At 39.5% G+C, this 13,737-nt stretch overlaps 2 protein-coding genes across 2 annotated transcripts; both read right to left on the bottom strand.

Annotated features, from left to right (window-relative positions):
• Positions 1-897: 897 nt before the first annotated feature.
• On the bottom strand, positions 898-2,385 carry KRTAP29-1 (keratin associated like protein 29-1). Its single transcript, XM_051992101.1, has one exon. The coding sequence runs from the start codon at positions 2,366-2,368 to the stop codon at positions 1,280-1,282; it is 1,089 nt and encodes a 362-aa protein (XP_051848061.1). The 5' UTR covers positions 2,369-2,385; the 3' UTR covers positions 898-1,279.
• Positions 2,386-8,895: 6,510 nt separating this feature from the next.
• LOC127558790 (keratin-associated protein 16-1) lies at positions 8,896-10,723 on the bottom strand. Its single transcript, XM_051992100.1, has one exon. The coding sequence runs from the start codon at positions 10,657-10,659 to the stop codon at positions 9,262-9,264; it is 1,398 nt and encodes a 465-aa protein (XP_051848060.1). The 5' UTR covers positions 10,660-10,723; the 3' UTR covers positions 8,896-9,261.
• Positions 10,724-13,737: the final 3,014 nt, after the last annotated feature.

Genomic DNA, 13,737 nt, shown 5'->3' with positions numbered 1-13,737 from the left:
ATAGAAATGGGGAAGGTCTGGGATAGGGAGCACCTAAGGTCCTGATATTATAAAGAGATATCCAGCAAGTATTTAAAAATGAAATTGAGAATGTTTCTAAATATTGAGGAAAGTGCTATCAAATTATAATCATTTTGAAATAAGCTTTTGTGAATATATATAAAGAATAGTATGAGATAAGTGGTTGTGCCAAATTTTGAAGCCCCAGAGTACAGAGTATCTATGTGTACGTCAAGAACAATAGGGAAACAAAGTGGTATTTTGATAAGAAGAATGTCGTGGTGATTTGAACATCAAGAAAACTATATCATCAATGATATAAGTAAAAGCAGACAGAAAATAGATGACCATAGAACTCACAGAATAGGTATTATGGTATAGTGTTCAAGAACACCAAATTTATAGTCAAGTTTTTGAATTATTAGCTGTTTGAGCATGGACAAGTTGTAATTGTTACAAACTTTAGGTTCTTAAATTCTAAGATTGAAATAATAATGTTTTAACAATTCATTTCACATGGTTGTTCTTGTTCAGTCATTCAGATACATCTAACTCTTCATGACCCTGTTGACCATAGCATGCCAATACCATATTTTCTTGGTCAAGATACTGGAGTGGTGTGCCATTTTCTTCTCAAGGCAATGAGTTAAATGACTTGCCCAGAGACATACAATCAATAAGTAGTGGAGCTGGATTTGAACTCAGGTCTTTCTGACCACAAGCCAAGCATTCTATCCACTGCACAACCTAATCTTATATGTAAATCTTAAAGAAATTTAGACATTTAAATTATTAAACCTAAAGCTGTGAACCCAGGGCTATCAAGCTGAAATGAAATATAGGGGAAATATAGTGAAGAGAATAGATTGTAATCAGTGAAGAACCATGAGAATGACATTTGCTGCTTAAACTATTACATTTATTAACTATTACTAACAAAGACAGCAAGTTGATTTTTGAAGAGTAAAGAACCCAAGGAAGATCATTTGCTGAAGCAAAATTGATAGCATCAAGAAATGCAGGACATAGTTTCACCCATTGTTGCCCAGTGTCTTTCTCTGTGTTTTAAGAAAATCATTTCCTAGCCGCTATTTCCAATACCTAGTCAATGCCTGCAGAGACTTTCAGGCTTGGAATCAAAGAGTATACATGGCATAGCTGGTAAATAATAGAAATATACACTTGGAAAAATTTGCTGTATACCAAGAAATAAGACACAAGCAATGCAGCAATGTGTTGATGGGCAGACTCAGCTTCTCAGATCAGGCAGTCTTCTCCATTAGCAATAGGTAGTTTTGCGGATGTTGGTTACATAGCTTTTGGGTCGGCAGGATCTGAGCAGGCGGCTACTTGTTTTGCAAGAACCTGGGTAAGTGGATTGGCAGTAATCAATGCCACAGCTAGATGGTTTTTCAGAACCAGTCACACAGCAAGCTGGCTGGAAAGAAGTAGATTTGCATCCATCCCCTTTGCAGGAAAGGGGCATACAGGGAGTTGGTTGGCACGAGACAGAAGTTCCACAGACTGGGTTACAGGAATTCTGCACAGAGCATTTGGGTTGGCAGCTGCTTGGCTGGCAAACATAAGACATACAAGAAGATGGCTGGCAATAAAAGGACTGGAAGGACAAAGGCACACAGTAAGTTTGTTTGTAAGTGTTAGGAATACAAAAAGATGGCTGACAGGAAGCAGGCATGTAAGCAATTGGTTGGCAAGAGCTGAGAAAGTAAACAGGCTGATAGTATGTTGGTCTACAGGACTGGCCTTCACAGTTAGTTGGTTGGCATGAACTTATCTGACAAGAAGTTGGTTGGCAGGAGCTAGGCATGCAGACAGCTGGCTGACAGGACATCTGAGGATAAGAAGTGGATTCAGAGCAGATGGGCTGGCAGGAACTGGTCTCACAGCCTGTTGCTCGGCAGCAAGATGATGAACATGATCTGGTCACACACATAGCTTCCTGACAGGAAGCTGGTTGGCAGGGAGCAGCATCACAAGTTGATTGGCAGGAGTTAGATTCAGAGCAAGGGGGTGGACAGCTGCTGATGATGCAAGCTGACTGACCACCACTGGTTTCACAGCACCTAGCACTATTACAAATGGGTTGGCAGACAAAACCCACGCGAGATGTTGATGGAAGGCAAGTTAGTTGGCAAGATGGACGCTCACAGCATGTAGGTTCAGGACAATTCAAGTTGCAGCCAGATGACTGGCAGTTTTCTTGGCAGGTAACCAGTTGCCACGTTTTGCCTTGGCAGGAACTAGGGAGGCAGATAGCTTTTCCATAGGAGCCACCATTGGAATAGAAAGGGATGGTAGGTGCAGATGGAATGGCTTGGCAGGTTCTGAGACAACAGCTATCAGTCATAATGTTAAGAGATATGTTGGTGGCTAAATTGGTTCAAGAAGTGAATGAGCTGCGTCTAAGGTCCCTTATACCCTGTAGCTTTTATAGTCTATCCTCACGTCATATGGGCATGGTCTAGGGCATCTCTTCCTTGTTATTATTTAGGTTCCACATACATACAAACAGCTGATTAGTACGCTTCATTGGCCTCAGAAGTGTTGGCCCCACTTAAAGAAAACTTGTCCAGTGGGTTTGGAGCCTTCTCAGCTAAATTTAGGGTCAGAGTGCGCTAGCCCTCAAACTCAGCTGTCCCATTTAAGAGCTGAGTTCCTCACCCGAAAAGGAACAGAATGTGAGCTAACCTCTCATCAGGGCTGCACCCCCATTCATACCTAAGCAAGTGTCACTCCCTCCTCTTCCTGGAATGTTTGCCCTTAACCACTGATGCTGCCTTGAAGCAAAATCTTGCCTCCTGTACCAGAGTCAGGAGGAAATCAGAATGAACCTAATGAGATGCCAAAGAAAATGAAAATTCCCTTCTTCTTTCAGGATTCTCTCTGTTCCCAAGGTCAGAGTATTTCAGAATTGGAAGTTACCCCAGTGATCAACTAAGCCAACCAATACCTAAATAAAAATCTCCTCTGTGGCACACCCAGTTAAAAAAAGCAGCGGGGAGGGTGGGGGGAGGGAAAGGGGGGAAGGGGGAATCATTGATTTTTTATTTGAAGTACTTCGCTGAAATGAAAACTCCAAGATTTCTCTAATTGCCAGCATTAAAAATGCACTTTAAGATTTACAAAGCACTCATTTGGTCCTCATCTCAACCCTGTGATGTGAGTGCTGAGATGATTCTTATTCTACAGATGCAGAAACTGTGGCTGAGAAATCACATGACGTGCCCAGGGGTTCAGAGCTAACAAATAAATGGCAGAGACAGAATTCAAACCCAAGTTATTCCTGACTCAATGCATGACATGATTTCCACAATACCACTTGTCTGCATTTGAAAGCTTATCCTTATACCGAATCTAAATTTCCACCCACTACTCTTAGGCAGAGAGCAGACAGAACAAGTGAAATCTCAATTCTTAGTCACAATAATTCAAGTTCTTGGAGACATTTGCTACTCCCCAAAGTCTTTCATTCTCTGGGTTATGCATCCTCAGGTTCTTCAACTTATCCTCAGAAGCCATGAGCTCATGGTCTTTGATGAGTCTGCTTCTACTCCTCTGGATGCTCTCAAGCTTACCAGTGCCTTCCTCAGAATGTGATGTTTAAAACTGAATGCAGAAGTGCAGGTGTGATCTGATCAGGCTGGAGCACACTGGGACCACTGCCTCCTTATTCTTGGTTGGGCTCTCCTTGAGGAGAGGGTTTTGAAGTTTGGGGATTGCCTGGTCAATGCTTAAATTCTTTTACTTATGCTCAGAGATAGCAGAAAAGATGTCTAGATGATGCCATAGTGTACAGAGAGCTTGGCCTAGAGTCAGGAAAACTCTTCCTAGTTGAAATCTAGCCTTAGACACTTCCTAATTGTAAGACCCTAGACAACCCACTTAACCTTGTTTGCCTCAGTTTCCTCATATGCAAAACGATTTGGAGAAGGAAATGTAAAACCATTCTTTACCAAGGAAACCCCAAATGGATTCAATAAAAGGTGGACACAACCGAAAAAAACTGAACAACAGTTGGAAAAGACAGGAGAGGACATGTTGGTGCATCTGACTAACCCACTTTCTTCAGTTGATTCCCCTTCCAGAATTTACCTCTCCTGCTCAAGAGATTTCCTGTTTAATGTGATCTAATCACTTGAGGCAATTTGAGGTAACACTGTGTATAAGAGTACTTGGCCTGAAGTCAGAAAAACCTGAATTCAAACTCAGCTGCAGATTGTTGTTGTTGTTTTATCCTTCATTTAAGAAGAGGACAATTATGTCAGGGAGGTGATGCCATGGCATGTAAGTGAATTGGATAACTTACTAGCTGAGGAACCTGAGCAAGGTCCTTAATCTTTGTCCTCCTCAGTTCCCTAATCTGAAAAAATGGAGAATAATAACAGCATTTATCTCTCCAGCTTGTGATGAGGATCACATGAGTTAATGTTTGTAAAGTGCTTAGAATAGTGGCTGGCAGATAGTTGGCACTTAACGTCCAATTTTTTTTTTTTTTTAAGAAACACTCAAAGAGAAGAACAATGGTTTTTTTTTTTCCTAAAGTAATATGTTAGAGAAAGCATGGGATTTGGAATGAGAAGAAAGGACCTGGGTTCGCATATTTGATTTGTCACTTACTATCCTTGTGATCTTCCTTTATATGATCTTAGGTTTCCTCCTCTGTATGAGACACCTGGATCAGAATCCCATCTACCCCTAAATGCTAGACTTCTCTAAATTCAAGATTAAATGGGTGGATGGATAGACAGACAGACAGACAGACAGATAGATGATAGATAATCTTGAGAACAACAAAGACAATTCGCCAGATTCTCATTTCTTAGCATTACCCTGTTTTCATCATCCTTCCTCCCACTGTGTGACCTCTCAACCCCGATTATATGTATATTCATTCTCTGATTTTTATGGAGAGGGAAGCTGTGATTTACTGAGGACCAAGGACAACCAACATATTATCCAAGGACTCCTGGAATTAGCATTCTGACCCTCAGGCCTTTCAAACATTCTTCTTGCATTCTTCTTAGGAGGAGTCAATGGAGTAAATTAAATTCTGTCCATTTCTTAAACCTTTGCCCTTCCAAGAAAGTTCCTTGGTCCTAAAGAGGGTTCTATGCCAAGTTAAGATAAGATTAGTCTACCATATTGCCATGAGAAGAAGCAGTAGCAAACCCCAGGACCTGTATCACTCAGTAGCATATAACAAGTTTTGCAATTCATTTTCCCTTTTTCTGTCCTAACTTCTTGGAGTCTCAACTTCCTATCTGTAAAATAGGGAGAATACCTAAGGTGCCCATCTCATATAGTCCTAGACCTTCACCTAACTGATAAAACTTTATAAAGTTTCCTATTACCACTAAGATAAAATCCAAACTCTTCCCTCCAATATAGAAAGTCCTTCAAAATGACCCTAACCCATCTCCTAACCCTTACTTCCCATTATTCCTCTTATATTCCAGACAAACTAGACTATTAAGCTGTCTCCTGAACTTGTCACATTATCTCCTTTCTCCATGCCTTCCAAGTTTCCCTCAAACCTGGATTTCACTTAATCCTCTGTCTCTTAGCTTTTTTTCAAGAATCAGTTCTTGTACCATAAGAGGAAGGGGAAGGGGAAGGAGAAGAAGAATAGTAGTAGTAGTAGTTGTGGTAGTATTAGTAAAAATAGTAGAAGTAGTAATAGCAAGTTTGCAAAGTGCTAAAAAAAAATTTCACTCTGTTCTCTATAAAACGGGAAGAACAACTAAGGTGCCCATCTCATATAGTCTTAGACTTTCATGTAATTGATAAAACTTTCTATGGCTTCCTATTGCTTCTAATATAAAATACAAACTTCCCCCTCTGATATGGAAAGTTCTTCACAATGAACCTAAACTCTTTCTTAACCTTACTTCCCATTATTCTTTTATATTCCAGCAAAACTGGACTATTAAGCTGTCTCTGAATTTGTTACTCCATCTTCCTTCTCCACACCTTCCTACAAGCTTCCCTCAAACCTGGATTTCCCTCTCTTAGCTTTTTTTCAAGAATCAATTCTGGAACTATAAGAGGAAGGGGGGAGGAAGAAGAGAAAGAGAAGGATGAATAATAATAATAGTAGTAGCAGCAATAGCAGTAGCAACAGTAACAATACTACTATAGTAGTAGTAGCAGCAGCAGTAGTAATAATCATAGTAGGTAGTAGTAGCACTAGAAGTAGTAGTAGTAGTTGTTGTTGTTGTCGTCGTCATCATTATTGTTGAAATAGTAGTAGTAGCAAGTCTGCAAAGTGCTTTAAAAAATCTCATTCTGTTCTCACAATAATTCTGAGAGTTAGGTGCTATTATTATCATCCTTGTTTTACAGATGAGGAAAACAGGCAGATGGCATTTAAGTAATTCACACAAGGTCATATAAGTAGTTAAATGTCTGGGACCATATTTACACTCAATTCCACTTTATCTACTGTACCACCTAGATGGTGTTTTTAATCCCAGTTCTTAATGTTCTTTTCCTACCTATGTTAATATAACTACCTCTATTATGCATGGATGTGTGTGTGTTTTACGTTCCAATAGTAGATAAACTAGAGAATAGAACTGTCTCATCTTGATTTTGAATTCCCAGCATATATCAAAAGCTTATACATAGCAAGGGTTTTTTGTTTTTGTTTTTGTTTTGTTTTGGTTTTTTGGTTTATTTATTTTTTAAAAATTTTATTTAATAATTACTTTATATTGACAGAATCCATGCCAGGGTAATTTTTTTACAACATTATCCCTTGCACTCGTTTTTGTTCCGATTTTTCCCCTCCCTCCCTCCACCCCCTCCCCTAGATGGCAAGCAATCTTATATATGTTAGATATGTTGCAGTATATCCTAGATACAATATATGTTTGCAGAACTGAACAGTTCTCTTCTTGCACAGGGAGAATTGGATTCAGAAGGTAAAAAATAACCCGGGAAGAAAAACAAAAATGCAGATAGTTCACATTCATTTCCCAGTGTTCTTTCTTTGGGTGTGGCTGCTTCTGTCCATCATTTATCAATTGAAACTCAAGTCTCTTTGTCAAAGAAATCCACTCCCATCAGAATACCTCCTCATACAATATCGTTGTCGAAGTGTATAATGATCTCCTGGTTCTGCTCATTTCACTTAGCATCAGTTCATGTAAGTCTCTCCAAGCCTCTCTGTATTCATCCTGCTGGTCATTTCTTACAGAACAATAATATTCCATAACATTCATATACCACAATTTACCCAGCCATTCTCCAATTGATGGGCATCCATTCATTTTCCAGTTTCTAGCCACTACAAATAGGGCTGCTACAAACATTTTGGCACATACAGGTCCCTTTCCCTTCTTTAGTATTTCTTTGGGATATAAGCCCAATAGAAACACTGCTGGATTAAAGGGTATGCACAAATTGATAACTTTTTGGGCATAATTCCAGATTGCTCTCCAGAATGGTTGGATTCGTTCACAACTCCACCAACAATGCATCAGTGTCCCAGTTTTCCCGCATCCCCTCCAACATTCATCATTATTTTTTCCTGTCATCTTAGCCAATCTGACAGGTGTGTAGTGGTATCTCAGAGTTGTCTTAATTTGCATTTCTCTGATCAATAATGATTTGGAACACTCTTTCATATGAGTGGTAATAGTTTCAATTTCATCATCTGAAAATTGTCTGTTCATATCCTTTGACCATTTATCAATTGGAGAATGGCTTGATTTCTTATAAATTTGAGTCAGTTCTCTATATATTTTGGAAATGAGGCCTTTATCAGAATCTTTAACTGTGAAGATGTTTTCCCAGTTTGTTGCTTCCCTTCTAATCTTGTTTGCATTAGTTTTGTTTGTACAAAGGCTTTTTAATTTGATGTAATCAAAATTTTCTCTTTTGTGATCAGTAATGGTCTCTAGTTCATCTTTGGTCACAAATTTCTTTCTCCTCCACAAGTCTGAGAGATAAACTATCCTATGTTCCTCTAATTTATTTATAATCTCGTTCTTTATGCCTAGGTCATGGACCCATTTTGATCTTATCTTGGTATATGGTGTTAAGTGTGGGTCCATGCCTAATTTCTGCCATACTAATTTCCAATTATCCCAGCAGTTTTTATCAAATAATGAATTCTACATAGCAAGGGTTTAATAATATTCCTTGAATTGATTTGGAGGTGCAGAATGAGCTTTGATTATACCTATAATTATATATTCTACAATATGTAATTATAATTATGTCTCTTCCATCTAGGATGCTCCTTGTAGAGATCTTTGTTGGAAGAATTCAATTTTAGAGACAATACAGTCTAGTGGTCCTAAACCTGGTGTCAGAAGAGATTGGATAATCACATCCATGTTAACCATATCATAATGTTTATGTGAGGCTTAGACTAGATAATATTCATAAGTAATGTGGTATATAGCTATCACTTATTAATCATTAGCTTTAGAACTGAAAAGACATCTAGTCTCACCCCATCATTCAACAGATAGGAAAACTAAGCCTTAGAAGAATGTTCATCCATGATCAGAGACAAGATTTGAATCCTGGACTTGACTCCAAATTCATCATTTTATCCACTATATTATTATATCTCAATATCAATATATTCATCCATTATATTAATATACCACAATAGGGAATATATGAAATCTTTATGAAAAGTATTTCCTAGGAAAGGAAATATTAGAGCATTATTCTCCTATGGACCAGGCCTAATGGAACTTCTTATTGCCTCTACTCTCCTTTTATTGTAAGGAGTTCTTTCCAAAGTCCCTGTCCACAGGACCATTAACCTAATTCCCGTCATATTGCTCTGCTGAAGGTCGAGAAATAGTACAAGTGCGTGGGAATAAGTGATGAGTAGTAATGAGAGTAATATCTGGCCAATTTTATTTGAAAACAAGAGAAGTTTCTCACACCTAAAAGAACATCATGAACAAGAAAGAGGTTTCAAGGGAACCATACAGTCTGGAAGAAGCTTCGGAAATGGAAAGGGATAGGTCAGGAGACAAGAGACACCATTCACTGCTCCATGGTCTGATGGCAGCCTGGGGAAAGGATACCAGGTACCCTTTTTTTCCATGCCTAACTGGGTCTTCAAATTGAGTTCTAGATTGCAGGTGGATATTTCAAATAAGTATTTTGTAGCATAAGCAGAATGGGGTAAGGGACAGAGAAGGGGGGAATTTAGACATGTAATAACTACTCATAGGGCCAGAGGCTTTTTTCTTCATCGTTGAGGCAAGTTTTCTAATGTCTGGACCTGCAGGATCTGGAGCAGCAGCCAGATGATTTACCATCCTCTGCTTTGCCAGCAGTTGACTCGCAGGTAGTTGGGCTGGTGGGAGTACAGGAAGTGGTCACTGAGTTTGTTGGCTCACTAGAACTAGCCTCCGAGACGGCTGGTTTGCAGGGAGTAGACTCAGAGCCATCTGGCTGTCCGGAAGTGGACTTGTCACAAGTCGGCTTAGAAGGGGAGCTAGGCTCGGAGCAAACTGGTTGACAGCATGCTGGCCGAGAAGCAATGGAAGTGACACAGGCTGGCCTGCGCAGAAAAGGTAGGGAGTAGCTTGAGCGGTAGCAGCTGGGACGATAAAGAGAAGACAGGTAAGGTTGTCTGCAGCCAAGAGGAGAAGAACAGATGGGGCGGTAACAAGCTGGACGGTAGGAAATAGATGTGATGCAAGGTGGCCTACAGGAACTGGGTACATAGAAAGTGGGTCGTGAGCAAGCTGGTCGGCAGACAACAGAGGCAGAAGACCCAGGACGGCAACAGAGTGGTTGGCAGGAGGTGGACACACAAGTGGGTCTGCAGGAAATGGGTTCGCAGGAAACTGATTGGCAGCGTTTTACTACGTAACAAGATGGCTGACATGGACTGGGAAGGCAGACGCTTTGTTGGCAAAGGGTGGGTTGACAGCAGATGCTGGGAATGCAACAAGAAGGCTCTTGGACTACACAAGTTGACTCACAAGGACTGGGTAGGCAGCAGACGGTACGTTGGCAGACAGGTTCACAGACCAGTGTCACACAGGAAGCTGGCTGGCAGCAACTGGACTCAGAGCATATGGCTGGGCAGCAAGAAGGCACAGTACAAGATGGCACACAAGAACTCGATTCACAACAAACAGGCTGGCAGCAAGTTGGAACAGAGCAGACTGGTTGGCAGCAAGTTGGCACAGAGCAAGATGGCCCACAAGAACTGCTCTCACAGCAAACAGGTTGGCAGCAAGCTTGTACAGAGCACACTGGTTGGCAGCAGGTTGACACAGAGCAAGATGGCTCACAAGAACTGCTCTCACAGCAAACAGGCTGGCAGCAAGCTTGTATAGAACAGACTGGTTGGCAACAAGAAGACACAGAGCAGATGGGCTCACAGCAACTGGGTTCACAACAAGATGGTTCACATGGAGTAGGCTCACAGCATACTGGCTGGCAGCAACTGGGCTCACAGCAAGAGGATTCACAGCAACTTGGGGCACAGCTTGGGGAGGTGCTGCATGGTTCTTCACAACTAACCAGTTGCCAGGTTGGACTTGGGCAGGCAGTGGTCAGGCAGATGGCAGGACTTTCACAGCTCACCTCTGTTGAGCAGATAGAGATGGCTGGCACCATGGTGCAAGTCCCAGAGCAGCAGCTGCCAGACATCTTTGATCTATTTCTTTCGATTAGTCTTTAAGCTGTACGAAGAGAGCTACCTAAGTCTGAACATTGCCTTGTGTCCTGGAGTTTTTATATCCCCTAAGTCACGGGTACTTCCCGAAGACCTGACATCTTTTCCTTGTTGTTGTTTGGACCAGTATGCACAGAAACATCTTATTAGAATGTTTTTTGTTTGCAAGAGAGTTGCTTGGCTCCTTATTAAAAAATGTTTGTTTATTTTCTTACTAAATTTATGTCCTTCTTATATTTTGGGAATCTCCATGGGGCCCCTTTTTATGGGACTGGAACTGGTTAACTAGGATGTTACCATATCTGCAAATCTGTACACAAGATACATGAGAAGTTCCAACATTTTTTAATTTATTATTCTGGGGGGAAAGTATTGTTTGTAGGAGGTTAAATTAGATGGCTTCTGTAAATCCTTCCAACTATGATTTTGTGATACTAGATAGATAAATCTGAGCTCCTCAGTATTACAATTTGTATGGCAATAATCCTTCCCTGGCTTCTATGTCAAATAAGCTATACCTTTAAAATGATAGGTTCACAACTCAGGCCCAGAAGGAAATGATGAAAAAATGTATGTCCCCTAACCTTCTTTGCTGAAGCAGCTAGTGACTCAGTGGATAGAGTGCTGGGCCTGGTGTCAGGAATATCTGAGATTAAATCCAACCTCACTCATTAGCTATATAATTCCAGACAAATCACTTAACCCCAGGTTGCCTTAATCCGTTGCAGAAGAAAATGGCAAACCGTTCCAGTATCTTTGCCAAGAAAATCCCATGAATACTATGGGTCATGAAGAATAAGACATTTTTTGAAGATTATGGGTGGGGAGAGTCATCTTTCTTGTCAGACCAAATTGATATTATGATTACCTTTGATAAATGATATTTTTCTTTTTTTCCTAGTCTTTGTTATAAAGAATAACTGGCTTAGAAGACAGGATATAGTTGGAAATTAAGATGTTATGAAAACAAAATTTATCAATGCAAATCTTAATAGATTCATACATTCACAGATAATTAGATGATTAAAGATTAGCTATTTCATTTCCTCTATTTTACTAACAGCTGAAGCACAAAGAGCAAATGTAGTTAGAGACACCAATTCTCTCAGCAAGATGTCTTCCATAAAAACCAAGTATCACAGACTCCACCAATCAAAGTTCTGAAACCATCAAAGTTCAATCCAAACCATTCATTCTCCCCACTCATAATAATCACTTGTCAAGACCTCTCTGCCTTCAATTCAAAAATCCTCCAGATTCTCCATCTCCTTGTCTACCAGTGAGATTGTGGGGCTCCTAACTTTGAGAGTCAAAAAAGAAGCAAAAGATGGCATCAAAAGACATCAGGTCACTGATGCACTCCCTCAGTGTTTGTATCTCAAAGACATGTTATCAATGGAAAATTTACTGTTGCTATCATAAGCTTGAGTGAAATGAAAATAAGCTATGTGTTTCCTTTTTTCTAACTATGAGGGCCAGATCTCCTGCTTCATGAAGAAGTCAATTTCTACAACTCAATATAGTATTGGACTAGGCTTCATGATAGACTAAGTTCTAATTGTGCCCAAGACTGTGAAACTTTGAGACAATCAATTAAAACTCTCTGAGCCTCAGTTTCCTCATCTGTAAGATGAGCTTAATTTTAGCACCTCCCTTATAGAGTCGATGGGAGAAATGAATGAGATCTGCAGTGATCTACTAGTTTTGTAGCACTATATGAAGGTAAGCAATTATAGTGTATTATCATTTCATGGACAGAAGTCAAGTTTTATCTCATGAAAATCAATAAGCCTTTTAGTTCAGTCTTGTAGAATGTTGTGCAGCTTTAGAAATATGTTGTCTTGGTAAATCTTCCCTCTATCTCCACCTTCACTTCATTTATCACTCAGCATATGTCTAGCAAACATTTTTATCAATCAATTGGAATACTGAAAATAAAAATTTTTCCTGCTTTCCTCTGCAAGAAATCCTTCTCTTCTGTCATAATCCTTATCACTGGAATATAGTATATGTACTTTTCCTCTAAGTAGAATCCTGATAGCCATAAGAATGAATTTCATGGATTTAATTACTTTGTATTCACTGATTTTTATTAACTTTATATTTATGCTCTATTTTTATTTGTACTTTTTGTCTCCTTTATTAGAATGTAAGTTCATGACATATGGAGTTTGTCACTTTCTTTGTACTTTATCTCTATGACTGCCATAGTGTGTGGCACATAGTAGATGCATAATAAATACTTGATTGATTGAAGATTACAGATCTATTAGATAAGACCTGATTGATATAAATACTTTGAAATTGAGACAAATGTTAAAAGTCAAAATTTCTTTCTTCCTTTATCAGTCAAAAATATGTGTAGAATAGGATGTGGAAATAAACAGTGATAAGCTTTCTGTCCCATAATCTAGTCAAATATATGATGTTAAATGATGAATTTGTTTAATTCTGCCTAGCTAAATCAGAATTTTTTAAGCTTGCTAAGTTTATTGCACAGTGAGGATCACAAAAGACATAGCCAATATAAGGATCCCCCCCCGCCCCGCCCCAATTAGCAATGTAACATTAGATTGGGAGTCCCTTTCTTAAGGGTCAAAAATACCACACACACACACACACACACACACACACACGCACACATGCATACACCTCCAACTACCCAAGGAAAATGGATATTTGGTTTTGTTAAGTTTGATTTAATTCAATTCTGCATTTTTCACTTTGTCATGTTCAACTGGGAAAGCCACCATAGTATTATGTAAATTGGGGACCTGGATTCCTAAACAGCTGAGCACATCACTTAACTTTTCTGGGATTCTACCTCCACATCTGTAAAATGAGACTACATGAACTCTAAATTCCTTATAATTCTTCTTAATCTATCATCCATTGACTTTGGGAGGAGGGGGGGGGGTTAAGCTTCTTATTTGAGAAATGAAAAAAGAAAAGAGAAATTTGGCTCTTCCATTTGGCTCAGTTCCAAGACTCCAATCAGAATCAGGCAACTCCTGGCCAGTGTATATAATCACTTTAGATTCACTCTGAGTTTT

The sequence above is a fragment of the Antechinus flavipes genome, chromosome 4, assembly GCF_016432865.1.
Source record: "Antechinus flavipes isolate AdamAnt ecotype Samford, QLD, Australia chromosome 4, AdamAnt_v2, whole genome shotgun sequence".
In the NCBI taxonomy this organism is placed as follows: domain Eukaryota; kingdom Metazoa; phylum Chordata; class Mammalia; order Dasyuromorphia; family Dasyuridae; genus Antechinus; species Antechinus flavipes.
Note: the sequence above shows the minus strand (reverse complement) of the source record. Positions and strands in the feature narration are given on the sequence as shown.